The sequence below is a fragment of the Phyllobates terribilis genome, unplaced genomic scaffold (assembly GCF_046119375.1).
Source record: "Phyllobates terribilis strain yellow unplaced genomic scaffold, ASM4611937v1 Scaffold_8__6_contigs__length_399053987, whole genome shotgun sequence".
Lineage (NCBI taxonomy): Eukaryota > Metazoa > Chordata > Amphibia > Anura > Dendrobatidae > Phyllobates > Phyllobates terribilis.
The window spans coordinates 387,051,377-387,067,084 of record NW_027362768.1 but is presented as its reverse complement, the minus strand read 5'-3'; the positions used below and the strand labels follow the sequence as shown (position 1 = coordinate 387,067,084).

The 15,708-nt window shown below is 38.3% G+C and overlaps 1 protein-coding gene across 1 annotated transcript in view; it reads right to left on the bottom strand.

Moving 5' to 3' along the window:
* Positions 1 to 10,656: 10,656 nt before the first annotated feature.
* The window catches only part of MANF (mesencephalic astrocyte derived neurotrophic factor), a 14,780-nt gene continuing 9,728 nt past the window's right edge, over positions 10,657 to 15,708 (bottom strand). The window contains exons 3-4 of the mRNA XM_073645152.1: positions 11,916 to 12,057; positions 10,657 to 11,844 (exon numbers count right to left, since the gene is read on the bottom strand). Coding sequence (XP_073501253.1) covers positions 11,660 to 11,844; positions 11,916 to 12,057 — 327 coding nt within the window. The 3' untranslated portion in view covers positions 10,657 to 11,659. The remainder of the gene's footprint in view (positions 11,845 to 11,915; positions 12,058 to 15,708) is intronic.

Genomic DNA, 15,708 nt, shown 5'->3' with positions numbered 1-15,708 from the left:
GTCATCGCCAGCTCTGGTAATCTTGTGCATGCAGTATTATATTAGTTATATTCTTGCACATAGGAGCAGTATTATAGTAGTTATATTCTTGTACATAGGAGCAGTATTATATTAGTTATATTCTTGCACATAGGAGCAGTATTATAGTAGTTATATTCTTGTACACAGGGGGCAGTATTATAGTAGTTATATTCTTGTACATAGGAGCAGTATTATAGTAGTTATATTCTTCTACATAGGGTGCAGTATTATAGTAGTTATATTCTTGTACATAGGGGGCAGTATTATAGTAGTTATATTCCTGTACATAGGGGGCAGTATTATAGTAGTTATATTCTTGTACATAGGGGGCAGTATTATAGTAGTTATATTCTTGTACATAGGGGGCAGTATTATAGTAGTTATATTCTTGTACATAGGAGCAGTATTATAGTAGTTATATTCTTGTACATAGGGAGCAGTATTATAGTAGTTATATTCTTGTACATAGGGGGCAGTATTATAGTAGTTATATTCTTGTACATAGGGGGCAGTATTATAGTAGTTATATTCTTGTACATAGGGGGCAGTATTATAGTAGTTATATTCTTGTACATAGGGGGGCAATATTATAGTAGTTATATTCTTGTACATAGGGGGGCAGTATTATAGTAGTTATATTCTTGTACATAGGGGGGCAGTATTATAGTAGTTATATTCTTGTACATAGGGGGCAGTATTATAGTAGTTATATTCTTGTACATAGGAGCAGTATTATAGTAGTTATATTCTTGTACATAGGGGGGCAATATTATAGTAGTTATATTCTTGTACATAGGGGGGCAGTATTATAGTAGTTATATTCTTGTACATAGGGGGCAGTATTATAGTAGTTATATTCTTGTACATAGGAGCAGTATTATAGTAGTTATATTCTTGTACATAGGGGGCAGTATTATAGTAGTTATATTCCTGTACATAGGGGGCAGTATTATAGTAGTTATATTCTTGTACATAGGGGGCAGTATTATAGTAGTTATATTCTTGTACATAGGGGGCAGTATTATAGTAGTTATATTCTTGTACATAGGGGGCAGTATTATAGTAGTTATATTCTTGTACATACGGGGCAGTATTATAGTAGTTATATTCTTGTACATAGGGGGCAGTATTATAGTAGTTATATTCTTGTACATAGGGGGCAGTATTATAGTAGTTATATTCTTGTACATAGGAGCAGTATTATAGTAGTTATATTCTTGTACATAGGGGGGCAGTATTATAGTAGTTATATTCTTGTACATAGGGGGGCAATATTATAGTAGTTATATTCTTGTACATAGGGGGCAGTATTATAGTAGTTATATTCTTGTACATAGGAGCAGTATTATAGTAGTTATATTCTTGTACACAGGGGGCAGTATTATAGTAGTTATATTCTTGTACATAGGAGCAGTATTATAGTAGTTATATTCTTGTACATAGGGGGCAGTATTATAGTAGTTATATTCCTGTACATAGGGGGCAGTATTATAGTAGTTATATTCTTGTACATAGGGGGCAGTATTATAGTAGTTATATTCTTGTACATAGGGGGCAGTATTATAGTAGTTATATTCTTGTACATAGGAGCAGTATTATAGTAGTTATATTCTTGTACATAGGGAGCAGTATTATAGTAGTTATATTCTTGTACATAGGGGGCAGTATTATAGTAGTTATATTCTTGTACATAGGGGGCAGTATTATAGTAGTTATATTCTTGTACATAGGGGGCAGTATTATAGTAGTTATATTCTTGTACATAGGGGGGCAATATTATAGTAGTTATATTCTTGTACATAGGGGGGCAGTATTATAGTAGTTATATTCTTGTACATAGGGGGGCAGTATTATAGTAGTTATATTCTTGTACATAGGGGGCAGTATTATAGTAGTTATATTCTTGTACATAGGAGCAGTATTATAGTAGTTATATTCTTGTACATAGGGGGGCAATATTATAGTAGTTATATTCTTGTACATAGGGGGGCAGTATTATAGTAGTTATATTCTTGTACATAGGGGGCAGTATTATAGTAGTTATATTCTTGTACATAGGAGCAGTATTATAGTAGTTATATTCTTGTACATAGGGGGCAGTATTATAGTAGTTATATTCCTGTACATAGGGGGCAGTATTATAGTAGTTATATTCTTGTACATAGGGGGCAGTATTATAGTAGTTATATTCTTGTACATAGGGGGCAGTATTATAGTAGTTATATTCTTGTACATAGGAGCAGTATTATAGTAGTTATATTCTTGTACATAGGGGGGCAGTATTATAGTAGTTATATTCTTGTACATAGGGGGCAGTATTATAGTAGTTATATTCTTGTACATAGGGGCAGTATTATAGTAGTTATATTCTTGTACATAGGAGCAGTATTAGTTATATTCTTGTACATAGGAGCAGTATTATAGTAGTTATATTCTTGTACATAGGGGGCAGTATTATAGTAGTTATATTCTTGTACATAGGAGCAGTATTATAGTAGTTATATTCTTGTACATAGGGGGGCAATATTATAGTAGTTATATTCTTGTACATAGGGGGGCAGTATTATAGTAGTTATATTCTTGTACATAGGGGGCAGTATTATAGTAGTTATATTCTTGTACATAGGGGGCAGTATTATAGTAGTTATATTCTTGTACATAGGAGCAGTATTATAGTAGTTATATTCTTGTACATAGGAGCAGTATTATAGTAGTTATATTCTTGTACATAGGGGGCAGTATTATAGTAGTTATATTCTTGTACATAGGAGCAGTATTATAGTAGTTATATTCTTGTACATAGGGGGGCAATATTATAGTTATATTCTTGTACATAGGGGGGCAGTATTATAGTAGTTATATTCTTGTACATAGGGGGGCAGTATTATAGTAGTTATATTCTTGTACATAGGGGGGCAGTATTATAGTAGTTATATTCTTGTACATAGGGGGGCAGTATTATAGTAGTTATATTCTTGTACATAGGGGGCAGTATTATAGTAGTTATATTCTTGTACATAGGAGCAGTATTATAGTAGTTATATTCTTGTACATAGGGGGCAGTATTATAGTAGTTATATTCCTGTATATACGGGGCAGTATTATAGTAGTTATATTCTTGTACATAGGGGGCAGTATTATAGTAGTTATATTCTTGTACATAGGGGCAGTATTAATAGTAGTTATATTCTTGTACACAGGGGGCAGTATTATAGTAGTTATATTCTTGTACATAGGGGGCAGTATTATAGTAGTTATATTCTTGTACATAGGGGCAGTATTAATAGTAGTTATATTCTTGTACACAGGGGGCAGTATTATAGTAGTTATATTCTTGTACATAGGAGCAGTATTATAGTAGTTATATTCTTGTACATAGGGGGCAGTATTATAGTAGTTATATTCCTGTATATACGGGGCAGTATTATAGTAGTTATATTCTTGTACATAGGGGGCAGTATTATAGTAGTTATATTCTTGTACATAGGGGGCAGTATTATAGTAGTTATATTCTTGTACATAGGAGCAGTATTATAGTAGTTATATTCTTGTACATAGGAGCAGTATTATAGTAGTTATATTCTTGTACATAGGGGCAGTATTATAGTAGTTATATTCTTGCACATAGGGGGCAGTATTATAGTAGTTATATTCTTGTACATAGGAGCAGTATTATAGTAGTTATATTCTTGTACATAGGGAGCAGTATTATAGTAGTTATATTCTTGTACATAGGGGGCAGTATTATAGTAGTTATATTCTTGTACATAGGAGCAGTATTATAGTAGTTATATTCTTGTACATAGGGAGCAGTATTATAGTAGTTATATTCTTGTACATAGGGGGCAGTATTATAGTAGTTATATTCTTGTACATAGGAGCAGTATTATAGTAGTTATATTCTTGTACATAGGGGGCAGTATTATAGTAGTTATATTCTTGTACATAGGAGCAGTATTATAGTAGTTATATTCTTGTACATAGGAGCAGTATTATAGTAGTTATATTCTTGTACATAGGAGCAGTATTATAGTAGTTATATTCTTGTACATAGGGGGCAGTATTATAGTAGTTATATTCTTGTACATAGGAGCAGTATTATAGTAGTTATATTCTTGTACATAGGGGGCAGTATTATAGTAGTTATATTCTTGTACATAGGGGGCAGTATTATAGTAGTTATATTCTTGTACATAGCAGCAGTATTATAGTAGTTATATTCTTGTACATAGGGAGCAGTATTATAGTAGTTATATTCTTGTACATAGGGGCAGTATTATAGTAGTTATATTCTTGTACATAGGGGGCAGTATTATAGTAGTTATATTCTTGTACATAGGAGCAGTATTATAGTAGTTATATTCTTGTACATAGGAGCAGTATTATAGTAGTTATATTCTTGTACATAGGGGGCAGTATTATAGTAGTTATATTCTTGTACATAGGAGCAGTATTATAGTAGTTATATTCTTGTACATAGGAGCAGTATTATAGTAGTTATATTCTTGTACATAGGAGCAGTATTATAGTAGTTATATTCTTGTACATAGGGGGCAGTATTATAGTAGTTATATTCTTGTACATAGGAGCAGTATTATATTAGTTATATTCTTGTACATAGGGAGCAGTATTATAGTAGTTATATTCTTGTACATAGGGGGCAGTATTATAGTAGTTATATTCTTGTACATAGCAGCAGTATTATAGTAGTTATATTCTTGTACATAGGAGCAGTATTATAGTAGTTATATTCTTGTACATAGGGGGCAGTATTATAGTAGTTATATTCTTGTACATAGGGAGCAGTATTATAGTAGTTATATTCTTGTACATAGGAGCAGTATTATAGTAGTTATATTCTTGTACATAGGAGCAGTATTATAGTAGTTATATTCTTGTACATAGGAGCAGTATTATAGTAGTTATATTCTTGTACATAGGAGCAGTATTATAGTAGTTATATTCTTGTACATAGGGGCAGTATTATAGTAGTTATATTCTTGTACATAGGGGCAGTATTATAGTAATTATATTCTTGTACATAGGAGCAGTATTATAGTAGTTATATTCTTGTACATAGGGGGCAGTATTATAGTAGTTATATTCTTGTACATAGGGGGGCAGTATTATAGTAGTTATATTCTTGTACATAGGAGCAGTATTATAGTAGTTATATTCTTGTACATAGGGGGCAGTATTATAGTAGTTATATTCTTGTACATAGGAGCAGTATTATAGTAGTTATATTCTTGTACATAGGAGCAGTATTATAGTAGTTATATTCTTGTACATAGGAGAAGTATTATAGTAGTTATATTCTTGTACATAGGGGGCAGTATTATAGTAGTTATATTCTTGTACATAGGAGCAGTATTATAGTAGTTATATTCTTGTACATAGGGAGCAGTATTATAGTAGTTATATTCTTGTACATAGGGGGCAGTATTATAGTAGTTATATTCTTGTACATAGCAGCAGTATTATAGTAGTTATATTCTTGTACATAGGAGCAGTATTATAGTAGTTATATTCTTGTACATAGGGGGCAGTATTATAGTAGTTATATTCTTGTACATAGGAGCAGTATTATAGTAGTTATATTCTTGTACATAGGGAGCAGTATTATAGTAGTTATATTCTTGTACATAGGGAGCAGTATTATAGTAGTTATATTCTTGTACATAGGGGCAGTATTATAGTAGTTATATTCTTGTACATAGGGGGCAGTATTATAGTAATATTCTTGTACATAGGGGCAGTATTATAGTAGTTATATTCTTGTACATAGGGGGCAGTATTATAGTAGTTATATTCTTGTACATAGGGGCAGTATTATAGTAGTTATATTCTTGTACATAGGGGCAGTATTATAGTAGTTATATTCTTGTACATAGGGGGCAGTATTATAGTAGTTATATTCTTGTACATAGGGGGCAGTATTATAGTAGTTATATTCTTGTACATAGGAGCAGTATTATAGTAGTTATATTCTTGTACATAGGAGCAGTATTATAGTAGTTATATTCTTGTACATAGGGGCAGTATTATAGTAGTTATATTCTTGTACATAGGGGGCAGTATTATAGTAGTTATATTCTTGTACATAGGAGCAGTATTATAGTAGTTATATTCTTGTACATAGGGAGCAGTATTATAGTAGTTATATTCTTGTACATAGGGGCAGTATTATAGTAGTTATATTCTTGTACATAGGGGGCAGTATTATAGTAGTTATATTCTTGTACATAGGAGCAGTATTATAGTAGTTATATTCTTGTACATAGGAGCAGTATTATAGTAGTTATATTCTTGTACATAGGGGGCAGTATTATAGTAGTTATATTCTTGTACATAGGAGCAGTATTATAGTAGTTATATTCTTGTACATAGGAGCAGTATTATAGTAGTTATATTCTTGTACATAGGAGCAGTATTATAGTAGTTATATTCTTGTACATAGGGGGCAGTATTATAGTAGTTATATTCTTGTACATAGGAGCAGTATTATAGTAGTTATATTCTTGTACATAGGGAGCAGTATTATAGTAGTTATATTCTTGTACATAGGGGGCAGTATTATAGTAGTTATATTCTTGTACATAGCAGCAGTATTATAGTAGTTATATTCTTGTACATAGGAGCAGTATTATAGTAGTTATATTCTTGTACATAGGGGGCAGTATTATAGTAGTTATATTCTTGTACATAGGGAGCAGTATTATAGTAGTTATATTCTTGTACATAGGAGCAGTATTATAGTAGTTATATTCTTGTACATAGGGGCAGTATTATAGTAGTTATATTCTTGTACATAGGAGCAGTATTCTAGTAGTTATATTCTTGTACATAGGAGCAGTATTATAGTAGTTATATTCTTGTACATAGGAGCAGTATTATAGTAGTTATATTCTTGTACATAGGGGCAGTATTATAGTAGTTATATTCTTGTACATAGGAGCAGTATTATAGTAGTTATATTCTTGTACATAGGGGCAGTATTATAGTAGTTATATTCTTGTACATAGGGGGCAGTATTATAGTAGTTATATTCTTGTACATAGGAGCAGTATTATAGTAGTTATATTCTTGTACATAGGAGCAGTATTATAGTAGTTATATTCTTGTACATAGGGAGCAGTATTATAGTAGTTATATTCTTGTACATAGGGGCAGTATTATAGTAGTTATATTCTTGTACATAGGGGGCAGTATTATAGTAGTTATATTCTTGTACATAGGAGCAGTATTATAGTAGTTATATTCTTGTACATAGGAGCAGTATTATAGTAGTTATATTCTTGTACATAGGGGGCAGTATTATAGTAGTTATATTCTTGTACATAGGAGCAGTATTATAGTAGTTATGTTCTTGTACATAGGAGCAGTATTATAGTAGTTATATTCTTATACATAGGGGCAGTATTATAGTAGTTATATTCTTGTACATAGGGGGCAGTATTATAGTAGTTATATTCTTGTACATAGGAGCAGTATTATAGTAGTTATATTCTTGTACATAGGAGCAGTATTATAGTAGTTATATTCTTGTACATAGGGAGCAGTATTATAGTAGTTATATTCTTGTACATAGGGGGCAGTATTATAGTAGTTATATTCTTGTACATAGGAGCAGTATTATAGTAGTTATATTCTTGTACATAGGGGGCAGTATTATAGTAGTTATATTCTTGTACATAGGGAGCAGTATTATAGTAGTTATATTCTTGTACATAGGAGCAGTATTATAGTAGTTATATTCTTGTACATAGGAGCAGTATTATAGTAGTTATATTCTTGTACATAGGAGCAGTATTATAGTAGTTATATTCTTGTACATAGGGGCAGTATTATAGTAGTTATATTCTTGTACATAGGGGCAGTATTATAGTAATTATATTCTTGTACATAGGAGCAGTATTATAGTAGTTATATTCTTGTACATAGGGGGCAGTATTATAGTAGTTATATTCTTGTACATAGGGGGGCAGTATTATAGTAGTTATATTCTTGTACATAGGAGCAGTATTATAGTAGTTATATTCTTGCACATAGGGCGCAGTATTATAGTAGTTATATTCTTGTACATAGGAGCAGTATTATAGTAGTTATATTCTTGTACATAGGAGCAGTATTATAGTAGTTATATTCTTGTACATAGGAGCAGTATTATAGTAGTTATATTCTTGTACATAGGAGCAGTATTATAGTAGTTATATTCTTGTACATAGGAGCAGTATTATAGTAGTTATATTCTTGTACATAGGGAGCAGTATTATAGTAGTTATATTCTTGTACATAGGGGCAGTATTATAGTAATTATATTCTTGTACATAGGAGCAGTATTATAGTAGTTATATTCTTGTACATAGGGGGCAGTATTATAGTAGTTATATTCTTGTACATAGGGGGCAGTATTATAGTAGTTATATTCTTGTACATAGGGGCAGTATTATAGTAATTATATTCTTGTACATAGGAGCAGTATTATAGTAGTTATATTCTTGTACATAGGGGGCAGTATTATAGTAGTTATATTCTTGTACATAGGGGGGCAGTATTATAGTAGTTATATTCTTGTACATAGGAGCAGTATTATAGTAGTTATATTCTTGCACATAGGGCGCAGTATTATAGTAGTTATATTCTTGTACATAGGAGCAGTATTATAGTAGTTATATTCTTGTACATAGGTGCAGTATTATAGTAGTTATATTCTTGTACATAGGGGGCAGTATTATAGTAGTTATATTCTTGTACATAGGGGGCAGTATTATAGTAATTATATTCTTGTACATAGGAGCAGTATTATAGTAGTTATATTCTTGTACATAGGGGGCAGTATTATAGTAGTTATATTCTTGTACATAGGGGGGCAGTATTATAGTAGTTATATTCTTGTACATAGGAGCAGTATTATAGTAGTTATATTCTTGCACATAGGGCGCAGTATTATAGTAGTTATATTCTTGTACATAGGAGCAGTATTATAGTAGTTATATTCTTGTACATAGGGGCAGTATTATAGTAGTTATATTCTTGTACATAGGAGCAGTATTATAGTAGTTATATTCTTGTACATAGGGGGCAGTATTATAGTAGTTATATTCTTGTACATAGGGGGCAGTATTATAGTAGTTATATTCTTGTACATAGGAGCAGTATTATAGTAGTTATATTCTTGTACATAGGGGGCAGTATTATAGTAGTTATATTCCTGTACATAGGGGGCAGTATTATAGCAGTTATATTCTTGTACATAGGGGCAGTATTATTCATGTGCTGAGTATTGTTCATTTATGATCGGTCTGCTTTTGTGGTATAGGGAGCCCCTCCGCAGCAGCCGCTGGCCTTTACAGATTAAGTATTAGGAGGCTGTAGCCCCCATTTACGTTGCTCTGTGCCTTTCCCTTATATATGATTGATGTACAATGCAATCTAATCTCCTACTACTATGAGACTGTGAGTAACCAGCTCCATCCAGTGGCCGCTCCCAGGTATTGCATCTGCTGGGGAGACCGATCTCAGGTGACCTAATCACAAGGATTCAACCAGGGCTGCGCAGTTCATTTTTCAGAGGGGCTACATGACAGACCGTGAATGTTGTGGAGGTCGAACCAACAGGTTGAAATTAATTCTGCTCAATATTATTATTATATATTAATTGTCACTTAATATTGAGCAGAAGTATGCTGACATCCCCTTATATACTATATGAGCCCATACACATACCCCTATATACAGTATGAGCCCCCTCATAGCTTCCTATATACAGTGAGCCACACATAGCCTCCTATATGCAGTATGAGACCCCACAAAGCCTCCTACATTCATTGTGAGCCCCCACACAGTCTTCATCAGTGGCTTAACTAGAGTCCGGTGGGCTCCGGTGCAATATTTGCCCCCTCCCCCATATGTTGGTCAGCTGCATGGGCCCGTCTAATGTTTTAAATGCTATAAGGGCACAAGAGTTGCTGCCCCTCCCCCATCACGTAGTAATGTCCCCCATCCTGATATGTATATTGCTGTGATTGGCCAGCAATGTGTATTGCAGCGTACAGACTCATGCACCGCAATACACCGAGGATGTACATCCAGTTGAAGTTTGTGTCGGCGGACGTCTCACCCATACGGGCTCGGTCGTGATAGTTACTTCCCTGATCTCCATGTATACAGTGTAAGCCCCTCACCTTGCCTCCATATATTGTGAGCCCCCCCCCAGTGTCTCCATATTCCCCTCGCTCCCGTGTCTCCGGCGGTATGAAATGACGCTGCCCTGTCTGCTGTCTCACATGCTGATCGGTGGAAGATGGAGCCGGATGCGGATAGCGGTGACAGCGGGCGTTGGCTGGACAGAGGAGGGCACGGTGCAGCCCGTGGACACCGTCTTCAGCCCGCAGTTTGCCCAGGTGTCGGTGAGACTAATAGCGGAGGAGGATACAGACGTGGTCGCCGCTGCGGTGAGGACTGGCGCAGCCTCTCCTCTTGATGATGGAGCAGACTGGCCTCACATCACTCGAGGGTCCCACTTTGTTTGGAGGTTTTATAGGATTTCTATCCTTTTCTGACACTTGTGGTTGACAGAACTTAAAGGAAATAACAATCTGGTCAGGAAGGATAATAGGAGACGAGCAGATATAATGGAGTGGACAGGCGGTGACATTTAATGTTAGCTCCACACAGAAACAGAAGGTAAATCATGATTACAATAAATAGGTGCAACTGAAAATCCGCTCCCTGGTAGAAAACCAGTCGGCAGATGAACGCCCAGCGCGGCCAAATGCTTCTACTGGTTACATCCAGAGCTGCATTCACAGTTCTGCTGCTTACCTGTCGGCTCTCAGGCAGCAGGGCTAGACATCTTACTGCAAGCACCTGTCTGACTTATGGGATGTCTTCTCAGTTGTCAGGCACTAGCAGAATCATGAGCGCAGCTCTGGCTGTGACTGGAGCACATAATATGAAATAACAGTTGAATCATGACCGCTGCATACGATCGTTAAAGTTCAGGATTTATCAGACCTGCATTCAGTGTCAGCTCTGCTGTGCCCTCACCACATTGCATGGGCGGATGTAGCAGAGCTGAGATTTCACCATGATCTGTCTGATAACGCTGCTCTGCCGTCCTGGGAATGTCTTCTTACATCCATTCTGATAGGAATATTGCTCTGCACATGTCAGTAATACGGAGACGAGTGCGGATGAATCCCCCCGAAATACCTGCACCAGGAGGTGCCCCCCGGACTGCTGCCATTTTTGGGAATACTGAGGACATCCAGCCCGTAACTGATACAGCTGCACCGCAGCCGGCTGACAACCTCGTCTCTGCAGAGGAGCAGGAGGAGTGCACCACCACCGCCGCCGCGCTCCAGCAGCCCCGTGTCAGGGCGCCATCAGCAAGAAACTGGATTCTTTTATTTTGTAGAAAAAAAACGCCACTCGCAGAGGTCGAACTATTCCATAAACCGCCATGGTGACCCACCGGCGGCAGCGCAAAAAAGCCGACTGCTTCCTCCAATGTCTGGTGTCCTCGAGCCACAAAAGAAAAAAGTTCTATTTTTTATTTATTTTTTTAAAAAGTAAATTAAGCTAGTATTCATCTCCAGTCTGTGCCCGGGGTCAGTGCACGAGTCCATGGGGCTCAGAGGTCCGTCCGTGCATTTGCTGCATTAGGCGCATATTTTGGCATCAGCTCGTTGATTTTGCGGATGTAGTCGGACTTCTCTGCGCAGCCCTTACACGTCTCCCCCCAGTCATCCAGGATCTTCTTCAGTTCCTTCACCCTCAGCTTCTTCAGATCCACAGTGCTCAGATCAATCTGCTTGTCTGAACAGAGGAGGGAAAGGTCACCCTGGGCTGCGGCAGCCCCCCAAGTCCCCGGCCCCCAGTGCACTCACCGTATTTCAGCTCGCAGATCTGACTGTCCTTCTTCTTCAGCTTCTCACAGATTTTCTCAATAGGGATGTGGTGACTGAGCGGCTTAGACACCTCGTTGGTGATCTTTGTGGCTGCATCACTGGTGGCTCCTATGTAATAGCACTAAGAAAAGCAGATGATGGAAGGTTAAAAAGGCACAGCCTAAATATATGGCTCCGGAGACACAACAGGCCACAACTAGGATGACACGACTGACCAGGTGTCCTGTACGTACATGCAAGTACAATCAATAGCATTGTGTTACCCAAAGTCCCTGCACTCAGCCATAAAATTGTGAGATAAGATCCCGTCTGCAGCCACCACTAGGGGGAGCTCCCTGTATACAGAGATACATGATAAGGTTCTGTCTGCAGCCACCACTAGGGGGAGCTCCCTGTATACAGAGATACATGATAAGATCCTGTCTGCAGCCACCACTAGGGGGAGCTCCCTGTATACAGAGATACATGATAAGATCCCGTCTGCAGCCACCACTAGGGGGAGCTACCTGTATACAGAGATACATGATAAGATCCTGTCTGCAGCCACCACTAGGGGGAGCTCCCTGTACACAGAGATACATAATAAGATCCCGTCTGCAGCCACCACTAGGGGGAGCTCCCTGTATACAGAAATACATGATAAGATACTGTCTGCAGCCACCACTAGGGGGAGCTCCCTGTATACAGAGATACATGATAAGATTCTGTGTGCAGCCACCACTAGGGGGAGCTCCCTGTATACAGATATACATAAGATTCTGTCTGCAGCCACCACTAGGGGGAGCTCCCTGTATACAGAGATACAGTGGGGAAAATAAGTATTTGATTCTCTGCTGATTTTGCAGTTTTCCCACCTACAGTGAATGGAGAGATCTGTAATTTTTATCGTAGGTCACTTCACCTGTGAGAGACAGAACGTAAAAATAATCCAGAAAATCCCATTGTATGATTGTTACATAATTAAATTGCATTTTATTGCATGAAATAAGTATTTGGTCACCGACCAACCAGAAAGAATTCTGTCTCTCACAGACCTGTTAGTTTTTGTGTAAGAAGCCTCCTACTCTGCACTCATTACCTGTATTCATCGCACCTGTTTGAACTCGTTACCTGTATAAAACACACAATCAATCACATTCCAACTTCTCCACCATGACCAAGACCAAAGAGCTGTCTAAGGACACCAGGGACAAAGTTGTAGACCTGCACAAGGCTGGGATGGGCTACAGGACAACAGGCAGCAGCTTGGTGAGAAAGCAACAACTGTTGGCACAATTATTAGAAAGTGGAAGAAACACAAGATGGCTGTCAATCTTCCTCAGTCTGGGGCTCCATGCAGGATCTCGCCTCGTGGGGTAAGGATGATTCTGAGAGAGGTCAGGAATCAGCCCAGAACTACACGGGAGGACCTGGTCAATGACCTGAATAGAGCTGGGACCAGAGACCTCAAACATTACCGCTAGCAACACACTACACCGTCATGGATTAAAATCATGCAGGGCACGCAAGATCCCCCTGCTCACGCCAGCACATGTCCAGGCTCGTATGAAGCTTGCTAATGACAATCTGGATGATTCAGAGGATGCATGGGAGGTCATGTGGTCAGAAGAGGCCAAAATAGAACTGTTTGGCATCAACTCCACTCACAGGGTTTGGAGGAAAAAGAAGGATGAGTACATCCCTAAGAACACCATCCCAACAGTGAAGCATGGTAGGGGAAACATCATACTTTGCAGAAAAGCACCCCCAAAGGGGACAGGATGACTGCACTGTATTGAAGGGAGGATGGATGGGGTCACGTATCACGAGATTTTCACCAACAACCTCCTTCCCTCAGTAAGAGCATTGAAGATGGGTTGTGGCTGGGTCTTCCAGCATGACAATGACCTGAAACACACAGCCAGGGCAACTAAGGAGTGGCTCCGTAAGAAGCATTTCAAGGTCCTGGAGTGGCCTAGCCAGTCTCCAGACCTGAACCCAATAGAAGATCTTTGCAGGGAGCTGAAACTCAATGTTACCCAGCGACAGCCCCGAAACCTGAAAGATCTGGGGAAGATCTGTATGGAGGAGGGGGCCAAAATCCCTGCTGCAGTGTGTGCAAACCTGGAGAAGATCTGTATGGAGGAGGGGGCCAAAATCCCTGCTGCAGTGTCTGCAGACCTGGTCAAGAACTACAGGAAACGTCTGATCTCTGTAATTGTAACAAAGGTTTCTGGACCAAATATTAAGTTCTGTTTTTTCTATTGTGTCAAATACTTATTTCATGCAATAAAATGTAAATTAATTATGTAACAATCCTACAATGGGATTTTATGGATTATTTTTAGATTCTGTCTCTCACAGGTGAAGTGACCTACGATAACAATTACAGACCTCTCCATTCTCTGTAGGTGGAAAACTGCAAAATCAGCCGAGAATCAAATACTTATTTTCCCCAGTATACATGATAAGATTCTGTCAGCAGCCACCACTAGGGGGAGCTCCCCAGAGATACATCATTTCTGTCCGTAGCCACCACTAGGGGGAGCTCCCTGTATACAGAGATACATGATAAGATCCTGTCTGCAGCCACCACTAGAGGGAGCTCCCTGTATACAGAGATACATGATAAGATCCTGTCTGCAGCCAACACTAGGGGGAGCTCCCTGTATACAGAGATACATGATAAGATCCTGTCCGCAGCCAACACTAGGGGGAGCTCCCTGTATACAGGGATACATGATAAGATCCTGTCTGCAGCCACCACTAGAGGGAGCTCCCTGTATACAGAGATACATGATAAGATCCTGTCTGCAGCCACCACTAGGGGGAGCTCCCTGTATACAGAGATACATGATATGATCCTGTCTGCAGCCACCACTAGGGGGAGCTCCCTGTATACAGACATACATGATAAGATCCTGTCTGCAGCCACCACTAGAGGGAGCTCCCTGTATACAGAGATACATGATAAGATCCTGTCTGCAGGCACCACTAGGGGGAGCTCCCTGTATACAGAGATACATGATAAGATCCTGTCTGCAGCCACCACTAGGGGGAGCTCCCTGTATACAGAGCTACATGATAAGATCCTGTCTGCAGGCACCACTAGGGGGAGCTCCCTCTATATAGAGATACATGATAAGATCCTGTCTGCAGGCACCACTAGGGGGAGCTCCCTGTATACAGAGATACATGATAAGATCCTGTCTGCAGGCACCACTAGGGGGAGCTCCCTGTATACAGAGATACATGATAAGATCCTGTCCGCAGCCAACACTAGGGGGAGCTCCCGGTTTATCTTATAATATATCGTTGTGAGAGCTGACGTCAGACCAGTTGAAGGTGACTCCATCTGCCTCACTGTAGTGAGTGGTTCTTTTAGGGGCTTTGACTGATTCACATTTTATTGGGGGGGGGGGGGGGGGGGGGGGATTTACACAGAAACCCTGAGGTAAGTGCTCAGCATAGAGCACAGGATAAAGGTGAATTAAGCCGTATTCTAATTTTTGGAAGCCAAAGTGAAGGAATAAAGTGCAGTTCAGGACGTGCTTTAGACGCCGGTCACCGTGCGGTGAAAGTGATAACAGTTTTGTTCTTCACTCAGAGCCATCACAGCGACACATTTATAGAGTTTCTTCTATGATTTCTACTTGAACACTAAAAATAATTTTACAGAATATAATTTGCTTTTTTCATTTTTCCTGGCAGCACAAGGCTCGGTTTTTATTTGTAGGAAAAGTTGATCTTTTCATTGATGTCGCCGTACGTTTTTGGGTTATTCCATTTGCGC